General features: G+C 52.4%; 5 protein-coding genes across 5 annotated transcripts; 1 reads left to right on the forward strand and 4 right to left on the reverse strand.

Annotated features, from left to right (window-relative positions):
• Positions 1-1,089: 1,089 nt before the first annotated feature.
• On the reverse strand, positions 1,090-2,040 carry COCVIDRAFT_27613 (hypothetical protein; the record flags this gene model as incomplete). Its single annotated transcript, XM_014700073.1, has 3 exons — positions 1,090-1,104; positions 1,158-1,627; positions 1,683-2,040. 3 exons carry the CDS (start codon positions 2,038-2,040, stop codon positions 1,090-1,092), a joined length of 843 nt encoding a protein of 280 aa, XP_014555559.1.
• Positions 2,041-2,751: 711 nt separating this feature from the next.
• Positions 2,752-3,550, reverse strand: COCVIDRAFT_16966 (hypothetical protein; the record flags this gene model as incomplete). The annotated part of the gene is made up of 3 exons (XM_014700010.1): positions 2,752-2,915; positions 2,963-3,099; positions 3,177-3,550. 3 exons carry the CDS (start codon positions 3,548-3,550, stop codon positions 2,752-2,754), a joined length of 675 nt encoding a protein of 224 aa, XP_014555496.1.
• Positions 3,551-4,114: 564 nt separating this feature from the next.
• On the forward strand, positions 4,115-6,520 carry COCVIDRAFT_102179 (hypothetical protein; the record flags this gene model as incomplete). The annotated part of the gene is made up of 2 exons (XM_014700074.1): positions 4,115-4,460; positions 4,572-6,520. 2 exons carry the CDS (start codon positions 4,115-4,117, stop codon positions 6,518-6,520), a joined length of 2,295 nt encoding a protein of 764 aa, XP_014555560.1.
• Positions 6,521-6,711: 191 nt separating this feature from the next.
• On the reverse strand, positions 6,712-9,675 carry COCVIDRAFT_102150 (hypothetical protein; the record flags this gene model as incomplete). The annotated part of the gene is made up of 3 exons (XM_014700075.1): positions 6,712-7,125; positions 7,223-8,470; positions 8,524-9,675. 3 exons carry the CDS (start codon positions 9,673-9,675, stop codon positions 6,712-6,714), a joined length of 2,814 nt encoding a protein of 937 aa, XP_014555561.1.
• Positions 9,676-10,551: 876 nt separating this feature from the next.
• COCVIDRAFT_102124 (carbohydrate-binding module family 43 protein) lies at positions 10,552-12,370 on the reverse strand (the record flags this gene model as incomplete). Its single annotated transcript, XM_014700076.1, has 5 exons — positions 10,552-11,255; positions 11,309-12,076; positions 12,127-12,152; positions 12,205-12,242; positions 12,299-12,370. The coding sequence occupies 5 exons, from the start codon at positions 12,368-12,370 to the stop codon at positions 10,552-10,554; spliced, it is 1,608 nt and encodes a 535-aa protein (XP_014555562.1).
• Positions 12,371-13,413: the final 1,043 nt, after the last annotated feature.

Raw genomic sequence — 13,413 nt, forward strand, 5'->3', positions numbered from 1 at the left:
GCGTTTCCCTTTCTGCCTTCTTTCCCATATTCCACCCCATAAAGCTGAAAGTCTTAATCCTTGGCTTTCTTTTTGCTTTTACTCTACCCCCTGTTCCTCTTTCCTGGCTCTGCCTTGTCTATTGGGGAGGGGGGGTGGACCCGGCGTTCGGGTCTGATGGACTCTATTGGAAGTTGAGAGGGAGGCAGAGAAAAAGACGCGTGGGGAGTAAGAATACGAGAGGGGTCAAAGAAGGGTTTTCGTAAACAGAATACGGTCTTGTGACTGGTGTTATGACACACCAATGGCTATTCTACGTAATCAATAAAGTCACCGTACTCGCTCTGTATCCAATCGTAGCTATCCACATACCACACATATTTCACTCCATGATGTTGCTGTTCCACAGGACCTGCTGTTGATTTGAATTTTTTGTATTGGCCGAGACGATAGAGTAGACTATTGGGCGCCTGTTGGATCGGCTACTACTACATGGTGACAGCGCACGTGGGCGTGCCTGTTTTGAGATTTTAGGTTTTTGCTGATTTTTTGGGATACAAAGGAGCGGCAGGACAGAAACTAATGTCCTCGAAATGGTGATTGGGGGGGTAAGGAATGTGGTGGACGTAAGATTACCGTCCGGTATAACAAAGAACAAAATATAAGGGAGGGACCTTGGTGCCCGCAATGTATGTGCGCCAAATGTTAAGTTTGTAAAGTTGCCCATTTCAATTGCCCGGTATCTAACACCCCACGAACGCCCAGATGGAAAAGGAAAAAAAAGAGGATAGAAAAAAGAACAAAGAGGATCGGGATATAACACGAAGAGGGACAAAAACTCTGCTACTACAAATCTTTCCTGTCCTCGTTCAATTCTGGCTCAAGGTGTATCCGTCATATACTGAATAGTAACGGGCTAAATCGCAAGATGATTCTTACTCTCGTCGTCAATGCGTGGTCGCGCACACCGTAGTGCGAGACATGAGGTGAAGGAGATTAGGTGTGTGCGGTATCGAGGGTATTGAGGTTTTGTTCGTCAGCGACTCCAACCGTGGAAAGGGCTGAGGTGAAGAGCGCAATCGTTGTGCGCAGTGTGTCTTATTTTGGCGCTCATACATTGGTCACCTGGTGTAATGTTAGCATGTAGTCACGAGGGTGTTCTGACACGTCTTGCTTACCTTCAATATCCGCCTCGAGTAGTCTTCGTTGTCTGCAATACTGCCGTTGCTCTGCCTTCGGTCCATGAAGCTCGGGTCCAGACGAGAGTCATTCATGGACGAATTGCTCGTGTGCAGCTTGCCACTGCCAACGAACGAGTTAACATTGGCGGCGTTGCGACGGTAGTCTTCTTCAGCCTGTTGTTGACGTCTCCGGCGCAACAAGAACCAAACACCGAACAGAATGGCTGCCAATCCTAGTATTCCGACAACGACGCCTACTGCGATGGCGACTGTGTTGGGCTTGTCGTCCTGTGGAGGTGGCTGAACCGGAACGGCGGTGGCACTGGCAACGGCAGTGGATGATGGCACAGTGCTCGATGTCTTTGGTGCTAATGAGCTGCTGCTGGATGATGATGATGGCTGAAAGTAGTCGACTTGGTTCCTGGTGTTGCCGGTGAGGACAACCCACAGAAGATTCTTACCACCACCTGCGAGGGATTAGCATGGTGCACGCAAGGGTAATTTTTTGCACATTGGACTTACAGCCAGTGGTGTCATCACCAGAACATGTGGTGCTACATGTCTCGTTCTTGACTTGCCATTCTTTGGCAGGAATTTCGTCTCCACACCAGCAGTTTTCACCGTCGGACAAACCCATGACATCCTTGTCGAGTTGCAGACAGACCAGTTGGCAGTTACCCGGTGATTGGAAGTTGTAAGAGCCGTGGTTCTCGAGTGGCAGGCCAGTCTCGAAGCAGCCGATGCTGGTCATGGCACTGGCGGGCTTTGTGACGGTGGGTGTTGTGATGGGGTTCTTGATGGTTGGGGTGCCAGTATCGGCAGAGGCCATGGCGACAATGGAAGCCGCTGCGAGAGCGGACGCGAATCTGAAGGAGACCATGGTGGTGGACTGGTAGGCTGGTCCTGTGGCGATGGAAGTGGTGCTTCGGCGGTCCGGTCAACGGCGTGTCGGTTGACCGTAGGGGTGCTTGTGTGCGAGTGTCGCACTTTTGGCCTTTGCGCAAGGGCGTCTACACATGCAAGGCCTCAAGTAGGCAGTGCCTGGATGGGCCGCTAGATGAGGCGGTCGAGGGTTTGATGGACGGAGATGGGGGCGAGGCTGCGGTTGATGTTGGACGATGGGCGGCGTGAGAATGGGGGAAAAGGGTCGAGTGTGGGTTGATTGGGTTACTTGGGTGACGGGGCGATGGAAAATGGGGTGTTGTTGATAGTCGACGTGGTGCCTGTGTATGTGTATGGGTGACTGGGTACAGGCAGGCAGGAAAGCAGGCTCGGTCAACGATGCCCAGCGGCGTCCTTGAGAGGTTGAAACCGAGGGCGTAGGGACAGGACAGATGTCGATGAAACGGTTCGGATGCCCCGTGGAATGCACCCCTGAGGCGGTAGGCAAAAGGAAGGAAAACAGTCGGGGGGAAGGGGCGGTGGGAGATGTAGAGGGCAGCGGTCAGGTCAAACGATTGTGGATGTATGTCGATGGTAAGTGACAGACGGGTGAAGCAGACAAACGAGAGGAGGCTCGGGCCTTGACAGGAGTGGATCGCGAGTGAAGAGCAAAGCAAAGCAAAGCAAAGCAAGGAGAGGGCGCCCCCAGTCAGCAGTCGGGATGGGCAGGCACCGCCGGGCCAGGAGAGCAGGAGCCAGCCTTGGCAGCTAGCGCGCCGGCAGTGGCAGTCAGACGCACCCGCACCCTCCCACGACACCGCTTCGGGCAGGGCGCCGCAGATTGCCAGGCGCCCCCTTCATCTGCCTCCAGTGCTATTGCAGCCATCACATAAGCACACATACATACATTAGTTAGTTACTGCTCTTCTCCCTGCCGTTGCTATCCTCCTCACTACCAGCAGAACCGCTCGCCGGGCGCTGTGGTGCGAGGGCCGCCGGTGCAGCGCCATGTCCAAGACGGAATAGCCGGCCCCACCTGCTGCCAGGCACGCGGCCGCTATTGGCTGGCAGTCCAGCCAGTGGCGTTTCACCAACAGCCACGGTCGACAGGGGTGCGTGTGCCTGAGGGCTGACATTGTGCCATGTACGGCGCCGCGCGGTCCTGCACCGCGACCACGACGGCCCTTGGCTAGACGCCTACCGACGTTGGCTCCTTGTCGTCGCTCACCTTTGCTTTTTGCCCTTGGATCATTGGATTGCAGGCCGAGAACCTCTGCGCGATCCACTCGTGCCACTGTTGGGACCTCGACTGACTGCTGAGTGCGCCATGGTCGCCTCGCCGAGCAGTAAACGAGACGCGGTGGCTTGACGGCGCTTTCATGCTCATTTAACCCCCCGGAACATCCTATGCTGTACACGCCGCTGCCCGTTGCCCGCTTCTTCCGGCCCAACCACTCACCGAGAACTCTAGACGTGCACGCCCGGCTCGTGTCCTTGCTCACCCCCATACCCTGTGTACATATACGCCCACATACATGTACGCACTCATACACGTACCTATGTACTTACACATGTACATACTCACTCACTCTGCGTGCTGCCCACTCCCATGGCTTTTCCCGTCTTATATCCATAGTCAACGTATGTCCGTCCTGTCTGCGAACCCGACACACGGCCTGCCTGCCAGCCACCCCGCTTAACCGTTGCGCCTCAGCCTCTGTGCCGCCAACGGGTCCATTAGACAGCCGTCAAATCGTCTTGGTATCCTGAGACACAGGCGCACCACCACGGAGTCAGGCAAGCTCCATCCCAAGACTCAAGACCGTGTCAAAAGTTCCCCAGCTTTGTCGCATCCTCCCGTCAAGCACACCCCATTTTCTGTATCCACCTAGTAATAGTTATGAGCTGTGTCGTAAGCAAGCATGTACGTAAGCACATAGACCAAACCACCAAACCATTCTCGCGATCCTCTTAGTCATCAATGTCACGTGCACTGCCCGCTTCCCAATCTGGACATGCCCTCACTGGCCTACCAAGCTGCACGCCCACTTCGATGACCACCACCCCGCTTGATGCGCCGTCCGTCCGCTGCCTGCCGCAGAGCAGTGCAGTCGCTCCAATTGCCCACTGCCCATCACGTATGGATCTCTGACGACCTCCTCGCCCGGGCCCTCCTTCCATTTTTCCCCAGCTCGTGTCCACAACAGAGACGCCATGGCAGCAACGTCCCGGGGCCATTGGAGGCTAGAAGGAGGGCAGCCAAGCGCCGGATGACTGTCTCTGCGGGGTTCCATCCTCAATACACCTTCCAATCGCTCTTCAACCTCGGCGCTCTGTTTGCCTTCTGCAAAGAGTCGCAGCCTACCTGGAGATATGAAGCGCCGTCCTTGCAACACAGGACCGAGCCATTGGACCTTTGTACGTTTGTACTGTGAAAAACTCAATGTGCTCTGCTGACAATAACAGTGAATCAACAGCTGCCAAGTTCCCAAGTACCTCAATTCGATCGTATTTCACATTCGCATGCAGCCTCGACTCCCCGACCCAACCCACTCGCCTTTCCAAACTCTGATGAGCCCGAACACGCTTCTGCTAGGACTTCAAGTGGAGACTTCAAACAAAGTAGCGCGCATATCCTGGCCCGCTTTGACAACTTCAAATCCCAGGTCATATCCGCAGGAGACCTATCCTTTGCCGAGCGCAACAGACTCCTTGCCAATGCCTGGAAGTCTTGTTGTCCAGTCCACTCCGATGCATGGATGTACAATACTATGGTAGTAGAGTATGTGGTGGAACTTGGTTGGGATCCTTCAAACATTCTCTCGGAACACGAGTCGTTCGCGCTGCCTCCCATGTACACATTGCAAAGCCAAAGCTTTCTCGACTGTTTAGAAAAATCTTCAGCGCGTTTTTCGCACGCCGCCAAAGTCTACCATGAGGTATCGATGAGAATGGTTGAGTTAGCGGGATCTGTCACAATCTCGACAAACACTTCACAGGACACCGAGCTTCTCTTCATCATTCGGCTCGCACTTCAAGGCGCTTTCTCAACAGACAACAAGATCAAGTCCTCTGTAGCACAAGCTTTGGCTTTGGTCGCCGACAAGATTCAAAACATCGGCATTCGAGACACGTTACTCGCAATCCTCACAGGCGCAAATAGTGTACAGCAAAGCACAATCACACTACTTGCGCGTGTTGCCGCCGACTATAAGCTCTGTGCCACCTTGGAAATGACTCTTTTTTGCCTTCCGCGGAAGCAACTTCGATGGCTTATCCCATCGGTTACTACATCTCTGGCCATGGATATCGCACGGGAAACCAGGTTGCCGAATAGGGCTCACGAACATCGCCTCAGTGCATGGTTAACGGTTCTTGAAGGTCTCGATAGACGTTCAGCCTCTCGCGCATCTAGTGCAGATTTTTTCGATACTGCGATTGCAGCAGTGAACAAGTATGTCTTCAGGAACAGCAATCCTGGCAGAATGCGAGGCCATGTATTGCTTCACGCCTTGACATTTCAATTGACACAGCAAACACTGTACGCTTTTTACAGGGAGAGGACATTGCAGCTCATCCATGCTCCCATACATACGTCTCAAGAACCCCTGGAGTTCGAAACATTCTTGGGGCTTGTCTTTGCTCGTATGCAAAAAGAGGGTTTGCCTTGTACACCTTTGGTAGACCTGACTGTATATACCTTCACTCGCCATGCTGAGTTGATGTCCGTATACTACATCTTGTCCACATTGAAACAGCAAGGACTCATGTTGGAAAATGCATCAAGCATACAATCTCGGTTCATAAAAAGAGCAGCCTCACTCCCCCGCAAAACCGAGTCGATGAACGAACAAGCCCGTCAACACTACGCCTTTGCTCTACGCACCTGCCAAGGCATAACCAACCTTCTTGTCAAACTCGTTTCTTCTTCTTCTACCTCCACTGCGAGTGCCTTGGCCCACACGAAGAAGCACCTCCTCCATCTACAAGCCCGCCGCGAATTCAACGCAATCCTCGACCGCGCCTCCGCAAACAACGCTCTACCGCAAATGTACACAACCACCACGTCCGACATACCCACTTCGGACCGCACGATCCTCATCCACCAACTCGCTCACTTCTACTCGCTCAGTACCACGCGCTCCCATCGCGAGACGTGGCGCTCCATATACTATATATACAACTACCTTCAGACCTATTCGCTGCCTATTGGCCCATTGTTTACCAAAGCCGTGGTGCGCGCTGCGATTATCCGGCCCATGATGGAACATCGGTTTATCAGTGCAAGGAGACTGATTTGGGTCTGTCATCTTGTCGCACGGGTAGAGGGCGAGAATGTAGCGAGGCAGATTGAGAGTAGTTACTGGCGCTGGAGAGGCGAGTTGATCAGACATGCTAAGCGGGCGCATGACGATGCGGGAGGAGACAGAAAGGCAAAGGCCATGGTGGGGAAGATGAAGGGGCTGGGGTTGATTTGAGAGGAGAAAGAAAGGAGAGTAGAAAGAGATACCCGTTTGTAGAGCAGTGTGAAGGTTGTCCAAAAGAGAGATGAAAAGTAAATGACAAAACATATGTAATTGATGACTATCAAACGGTCCCCCCCCCCTAATTACATTCATCTCGAGAAGTCGTCCATCTACTGTAAAAGCAGCAAAAGTCTACACATCCTCTAGTACCTATCAATTAAAAACATCCTGCGCTCATACTCCGACATGGACCCCAACATGCGCCTCTCCCCATCCTTGATAGCCAAATAATCCTTTACCAACCCCGGCGCCAACGCCTCATGCAACGCCGCATCCCTATGCAACGCATCCATTGCCTCGCCCAGACTCTTGGGCAGCATCTGCGTCACACCTAGTTCCGCGCGATCTTCATCATCTAGTTTGGCTGGATTGACAGAGATGTCGCGTTCGGGGAACGCAGAAGCGGGCTCGTTGGCCGCGAGACCAAGGATACCCGCAGCCAGCAGTGCGGAGAGCGCAAAGTAAATATTTGCGGTACCGTCTAGTGCGCGGATTTCCCAGTGGCCCGACTCAACGCGGCGGAGAGGGGTTTCGCGGTTCTGGGTACCCCATGCTACCTGTGTGTATTCGTTAGAACAAGTAATTATTTTTTTTTTCTTCTTTTTTTTTCTGTTGAGTTGCTAAAAAGGGGGAAGAGTTGAAGGAATAACGTACCCAGGATCCTCCGGACCAAGAGTTATCCTTCACTCTTGCGTAACTATCTTCTTGTGGCATGGTGAATGCACAGATGGCGGGTAGATGTCTCAATATTCCTCCCACGAAGAACTGCATGTCGCGATCTGGGGGGTGCAAACTAACGTGCGCGTGGGCTGCGGTGCCTATGCCTTCGAATGGGTGTGGGTGCAGCGTTGCTCGCAAGTCGTGCAGACTGGCTATTTGTGCAATCGCCTGTCGTGCTTGTATCAGGGTGTCGATGGCCAGGAGCGGTGGTTGCGGCGGCAGGACAAACTCATATTGGCCTGGGGCGGACTCGGCATGGAATTGTTGGAGCTCGATGCCCATGTCTTCGAGCGCGAGTACAATCTCACCTAGGAATGGCAGTTGAGTCCACTGTTCGGGCGACATGGTACTCCAAGCATGTGTCTTTGTTAGTGGTGACGGCTCTGCTTGTGAGGCATTGGTGGATGACGACGGTGCGCTCCTACGGAGGAACGTGACTTCAATCTCAAACCCTATGAGTAGAGTGGCTGAGTAGTTGTATTGTAGGTCGTTGATAAGTATCTCCAGATTGTTACGTGGATCTTCTGGAAGAGCGGAGCCGTTCTCTGAGCGCCAGTAACTAAACACCGTAGCGGCTGGAAGAGGGTCCTTGTTGTGTGTCCGGCAAAGCGAACGTAGGTCAGGCTCAACATAAATCTGACCTGTAGTGTTCATGACGGAAGTTGGGCCGTCATTTTGTAAAATGCCAGTAGTGCCTCGCGAGATACCTATACGTTTGCCTTCGTTTACTATCCGTGTGAATTCTCTAATGGGGACTACACGGCTCCGAACCGTGGCTGTGTAGTCAAGCCATTGTACATAGATAAACTTGACATTTGGATTGTTATCCATGAAGCTTTTAAACAGTTCGATGTCGTATACTTGCGGTACTTTTGGTGGCGGAGGAAAGTTTGGTGGCATGTAAGGAGAAGCCGACTCGCTGGCGCGCTGAGGAGCAGCAGCCTGATCGAATGCAGGTATGTTGGGTCCTGGTGTTGCAGTTGGTGATTGATATGGAGAGATTGGTGCATTGGACTTTGTGTTATACGTCAACTGCTTCGGCGATAACTGTATATTCTCATCAAACACTGCTTGATAATGCAGGTCATAGAGGACATTAGAGTTGTTGAACATGATGTCTTTCGTCATACCAATGGCTTGGTGAGGAGTAAGATCACCTCTCTGGATGTATTCGAGGAGTATCTAGCCTGATCAGTATGCTCTAGAGGTGCAATATAACATGTGGTTCATCTTACCTCGAGCCATACTTCACGGAACTGCACATTAGCAAGCCAGAAAGTCTCTGGGAACCAATGACCGTCACTAGAGTAGAGGAGCTTGCTACCGGGAACCAGCTCCAAGGCTTGACGGAGGACCGCTCTCTGACCATCTCTGCTGACCATGGGGAAGACTTCGCCAATATCCAGGTACACATGTCGGTAAACAGTTGCAAGGTAGCCCGCTTCGCGTGTATATGGATATGCCGAGTGAAGAATGACAAAGGGTACTTGTGGGTAATTTTCTATCAGCGGCTGAAGAAAGGCAGGGTTTGACTCAAGCAAGTTGATATCGTTGTCGCCTAGGCCGGTGTGCAGCTGGAATGGTTTCGCAAGCGAATCGGGATGCGGTAACCTCTCAGAAAGTATCTCGAGTGTTCGCAGCACTAGATAGTCATTCAGAGGCTTCTTCTCCATTCGAAAGTTGCGTTTACGAATGCAGGTCTTCACGTAGCGCTCGAAAGGGTGGCCCACTGCTTTTGCAGCTTCATCGTATTCAGGCTCAATATCCAGCCCCGTCCGGTAGCAAACAACAGACTTGAAACCAGCAACATTTTCGTCATCTACAGCCTCTTGAATTATTCTCTCAAAATCGTCGGTAAAGTCGGTCCAGATCTGTGGCAGAAATTTGCTTTTCGCCAAGTCGTCTTCCGATGCATCCTGCACAAGACTTTCCATCAGCCGCTCAGCAACAGTTTCGATGCGCACGATGCGTTTGGTAGGTGCCTTGGTATATCGATCGTGGTAATTGTAAGGGAAGACTTTGTCTGGCAAAGCAAGGCCATCATCAATGAGCAATGCGTGTACATTTTCAAAGCATCGTTGGTGCAAACGTTCCGAGTTGCTTCGAAGCCATTCCACTCTCTGTTCGAGAATCTCTTCCCAATCCGCATCCTCTCCACACTCGTACAGTAGGCGTAGTTGCTTAGCTGCTCGTAGATGAGAAAGCGACTTGAACGTGTCTCTCAAAGCTCTACCTTGAGCTTCTGTAGTAATGGTTTCGAACGGTATTGTGTCTGTATGTTGAGGTAGGATAAGATTGTGCGCGTGATTGTCGATGATTGGATAGTTGTTGACGACATGCCGCAGATGATCAACTGTGGGCCGAGCTGGGGATGTGGTTTGGCTCATGGTGTCTGTCGATAGCTAGGCGCATATAGTTTCCTAGCGCGCCGATGTATCTACTGGTATCCTGTCTTTGGAGTGCTTGAATGGCGCCTGCTTACTCTTGAGAACTCCAAAGGAATATGCCGGTGGACTTCTTGTTTGTATGCTTTGGGCTTGAGGCGTTACAGGCATGACCCAAGCCAAGTTTGTTCGAGAGGTCGTTTTCCAAGGTCAGTCAGATGACGTCAACGCAGGTGGAAGCTGTGGATGGGCAGACTAAGTTGCGCAACATGCAAATGTGCACACAATGTCCAATGAAAGGATAAAAAGTGAATTAGTTGGTACAGTAAGGTTGGGCTGACCACAGTAAAGCAGGGAATTTTGTCAGTCTACTAAGAAATACAGTCAAGAAGTGGGGCGGTGGTTCGATGTCGGGCGCATCAGCTACCCCTCCAGTGTATGCGTAAACGTGAAGTCTGTAATACATTGCAAGTATTCAGTGTTGATGATGGAATTAGAATTCTAGAGGCGTCCACTCTACAGAAACCGGTTGTTTACCAGTATATAATGAATACTAATCAGATAAATTAATAATATTACAAAGGAAAGCACACATCAGGAGACGATAGCATGTAAGTACAGATGTGATGTTGTAATGCGTCTATAATTGCAGTGCATATCTACATTGATTATACAGATACGCATGCCCGTAATTACAACTTCTTTCAGAAAAAAAGGACATTCCATGACAGACCACACACGGCGGTATTGGATATAGAGAAACGAGTGATACAAATGGGAATAAGCGCAAGCCCACGCAAACAATGCAAATGTGAAAACGACAAGGTCAACCAACGACAACCCAATCAAACAGCACTTCTTTCATGCCGAGTTTTTCATCTACAACAGGATCATAGCCATGCCTGAAGCAACGGCACCAAGCATGTAGAGACCGAGACCAAAGACACCGTCAGTGGAGAGGGCAGAAGCGGCGCCAGTGGAGCCGGAGCCGGAGCCAGCGCCTGCGGAGCTAGTGCTGGAGGCAGCAGCAGCGGCACCGCCAGCGACGGAGCCAGTGCCAGCAACACCAGCCTCCTTGAGAAGCGAATCACAGCCGGAGGCAGTGGGGCTAGGGTTGGCAGACTGGGTGGTGGCCTTGCCCTTGAAGTTGCAGCCGCCGCTGTTCTTCTTGGCGTAGGCGTTGACAGCGAAAGAGAGCTGCTCACGGTTGGAGCACATACCGTAGACACCATAGGGACCAGATGTGGCGTTCTTGTTGATGCCTGCACAGTACTGGCCGTCCTTCAAGCCGCAGACGAAGCCGAAGATGTCACCGTAGTCCTCCTCATCAGTCTTCTCGTCGACGACACATGAGAGGGTCTCCATCATGCATGAGCAGAGGTTGGCGTTGGCAGGAGGGGGGAGAGGGTCGGACTCGGCCTCCCACTTTGCGGGGGTGACCTTGGGGCACGAGGCAGCAGCGGTGTTGGTAGGGTTATAGTCAGCCATCTTGACACCAACGGGGGTAGCCTTGGCAATCTGCGAAGACAGGTTGTCGAAATCGTCGTTGGGCACAGCCTTGCCATCCTTGATGGAAACGAGACCTGGAGATTGTAAGTATGCAAACTTGAGTAATTCAGCAGAAGCAAAGCCTTACCAAACTGGTTCTCCTCCTCAAAGTACATGTACACGATACCGCCAGACCAGGTGTCAACCATGTCCTTGCCATAGAGAGACTTGACCTCGGTGAACAGACGGGGGCGAGGGGTGTTGCAACCGTATTCAGCGAAGAAGACGGGGACGTTGTACTTTTCAAAGTTCTTGGTCTGAACGTCATAGCCGGACTTGGTGAAGGAAGAGTCACCGCACCAGGAGTAGATGTTGTAACCCCAGAAGTCGATGGCGCTGTCTTTGTCACCGCAGTCGAAGTAGTTGGCCATGTTCTCACGGATCTCGGCGTCGTCGTTGGTGGCATAACCAACACCAATCTCACGGTAGTTCTTGCTCTTGATGTAGGCCTTGGTGTCACGGACAGCGGCCTTGACGAATGCGCTGGCAACGGTGTTGTTGGGCTGGTTGCTAACCTCGTTACCGGCGAAGAAACCAAGGGTGTTGTCGAACTTCATCATCTCATCAACAACGCTGGTGTAGCGGTTGTAGAGGTCGACAGTCCAGCCGGGGTCGTCACGGTTGATGGACAGTCCAGGCTCGGACAGGTCAGCAACGACGTAGATGCCGGCATCTGCGAGCTGGGTCATGCAGTCGGTGTGGTCCTTCTTGGGGTCAATAGCATAGACACGGATGGTGTTGGTGTTGAGCTTCTTGAGCATAGCGATATCGCGCTTGCATGCTGCCGAATCGGCGAGGGGGTCCGTGATCTTGAGAGCATCGGTCGAAGTGGCTGTGGTGTTGGAGTTTACTTCCTCTGCTGGTTGTGAGTCTTGTGTTCTGATCTTGGCCTGCTGGAATGCTTACGTTGATAAGCAACACCCTTCATGAAACTGGCTCGGCGTTAGCTTGGCTTGCATAGATGTGGCGAGCGCGTTTGCTTACAATTGTTCACCACTGTTCTTCATGAAGAACTTTTGCCCCTATTCGCGCGTTGTTAGCCACTGGTGTCGTAGCCAGTCGCGCGACATGTTATTACCTTGATGACAATAGGGTCAACGGCCGCCTGCACGCCTGCGAGCAGGGCCGTGGTCGCAATGAGTCCGCGCATATCGATAGGGAGAGCACAAGATGTCTTTCCAAGATGCGTGGTTGGGGTTGGCAAGAGCTTAGGTTGGTTCGCCGAGAATCAAGAGCAGGGCGTGCGTCTTGGGGCGTTTGGTAATGCGCAAAATGGGTCAAGGAGCGTGGCGCAACAGCAAAGAAAGCTGAATGCAAAAAGGAATTAACTTAAACACTGAATGATTGACTGGGTAAAACAGAAGAGTGAGTGAAGAAACAGCTCTGAGGCACAACGAGTGAAGAAATCTAAGGCCGACCAAGCATCCCAAGACAGATCCACCAGGGCTCAGCGGTACCCCTGATGCTAGCCCTGTTTCGTACTAGCGGCACGTGCGCAGTTCGAGACTGCGAGACGCTCCTTTGCCCATTGCACCCAGTTGACCCAGTTGCGCGGGCGTCAGCATAGCGCGTGGTGGCCACGAGCTGCAGAACACATGTTTGTGTTAGTAAGAAAGTACCATATTTACTTGTCCATGACAGCACGACGACAAATCCCCGTCTAGCTGCTGGATGGTGTTTGTCCGAACATCTGGGTAAAGGACATTGGACCTCATGCGACGCGTATGCACAATTTCGCAGGCTCCACCTGGGATTCGCCAGTCGCCCCACCGCCCATCATGCTGCTAAATTGGGGCTTGACGTTTTCAGATACCTTGCTGCCGCGGCGCGCATTCCCGCCCCCCCCTCCGTGTTGGATCTACAGAAGCGATAGAGATAATAGGTGGGTATGAGAGCACGCGATGGTTCAGGTTGTGGGCAAAAGAGCAGTAGCGGTGGCAATTGGAGCGAGGCAGAATGGTACGCATTTGCATGGCTGCACCGCCTCGCAGTGTGTCGCGAAGAGGGGCCGGACGGTGCAATTGTTGGATAGGCGGGTTTGTGCAGGTGAAACGTAGTTCTTTGGGTGGCGGAGTCGCATGCGGGCGAAGCGGCCAATGGAAGGAGGCTGCGAGGGCTTTTGCAACGCCGCTCTAGCTGGTGGCAACGAGCCAATGTGCTTGAGGGGGTTCCTGAGTGGCACCGCATGTGCGT

Source organism: Bipolaris victoriae (assembly GCF_000527765.1).
Source record: "Bipolaris victoriae FI3 unplaced genomic scaffold scaffold_54, whole genome shotgun sequence".
Taxonomy (NCBI): Eukaryota; Fungi; Ascomycota; class Dothideomycetes; order Pleosporales; family Pleosporaceae; genus Bipolaris; species Bipolaris victoriae.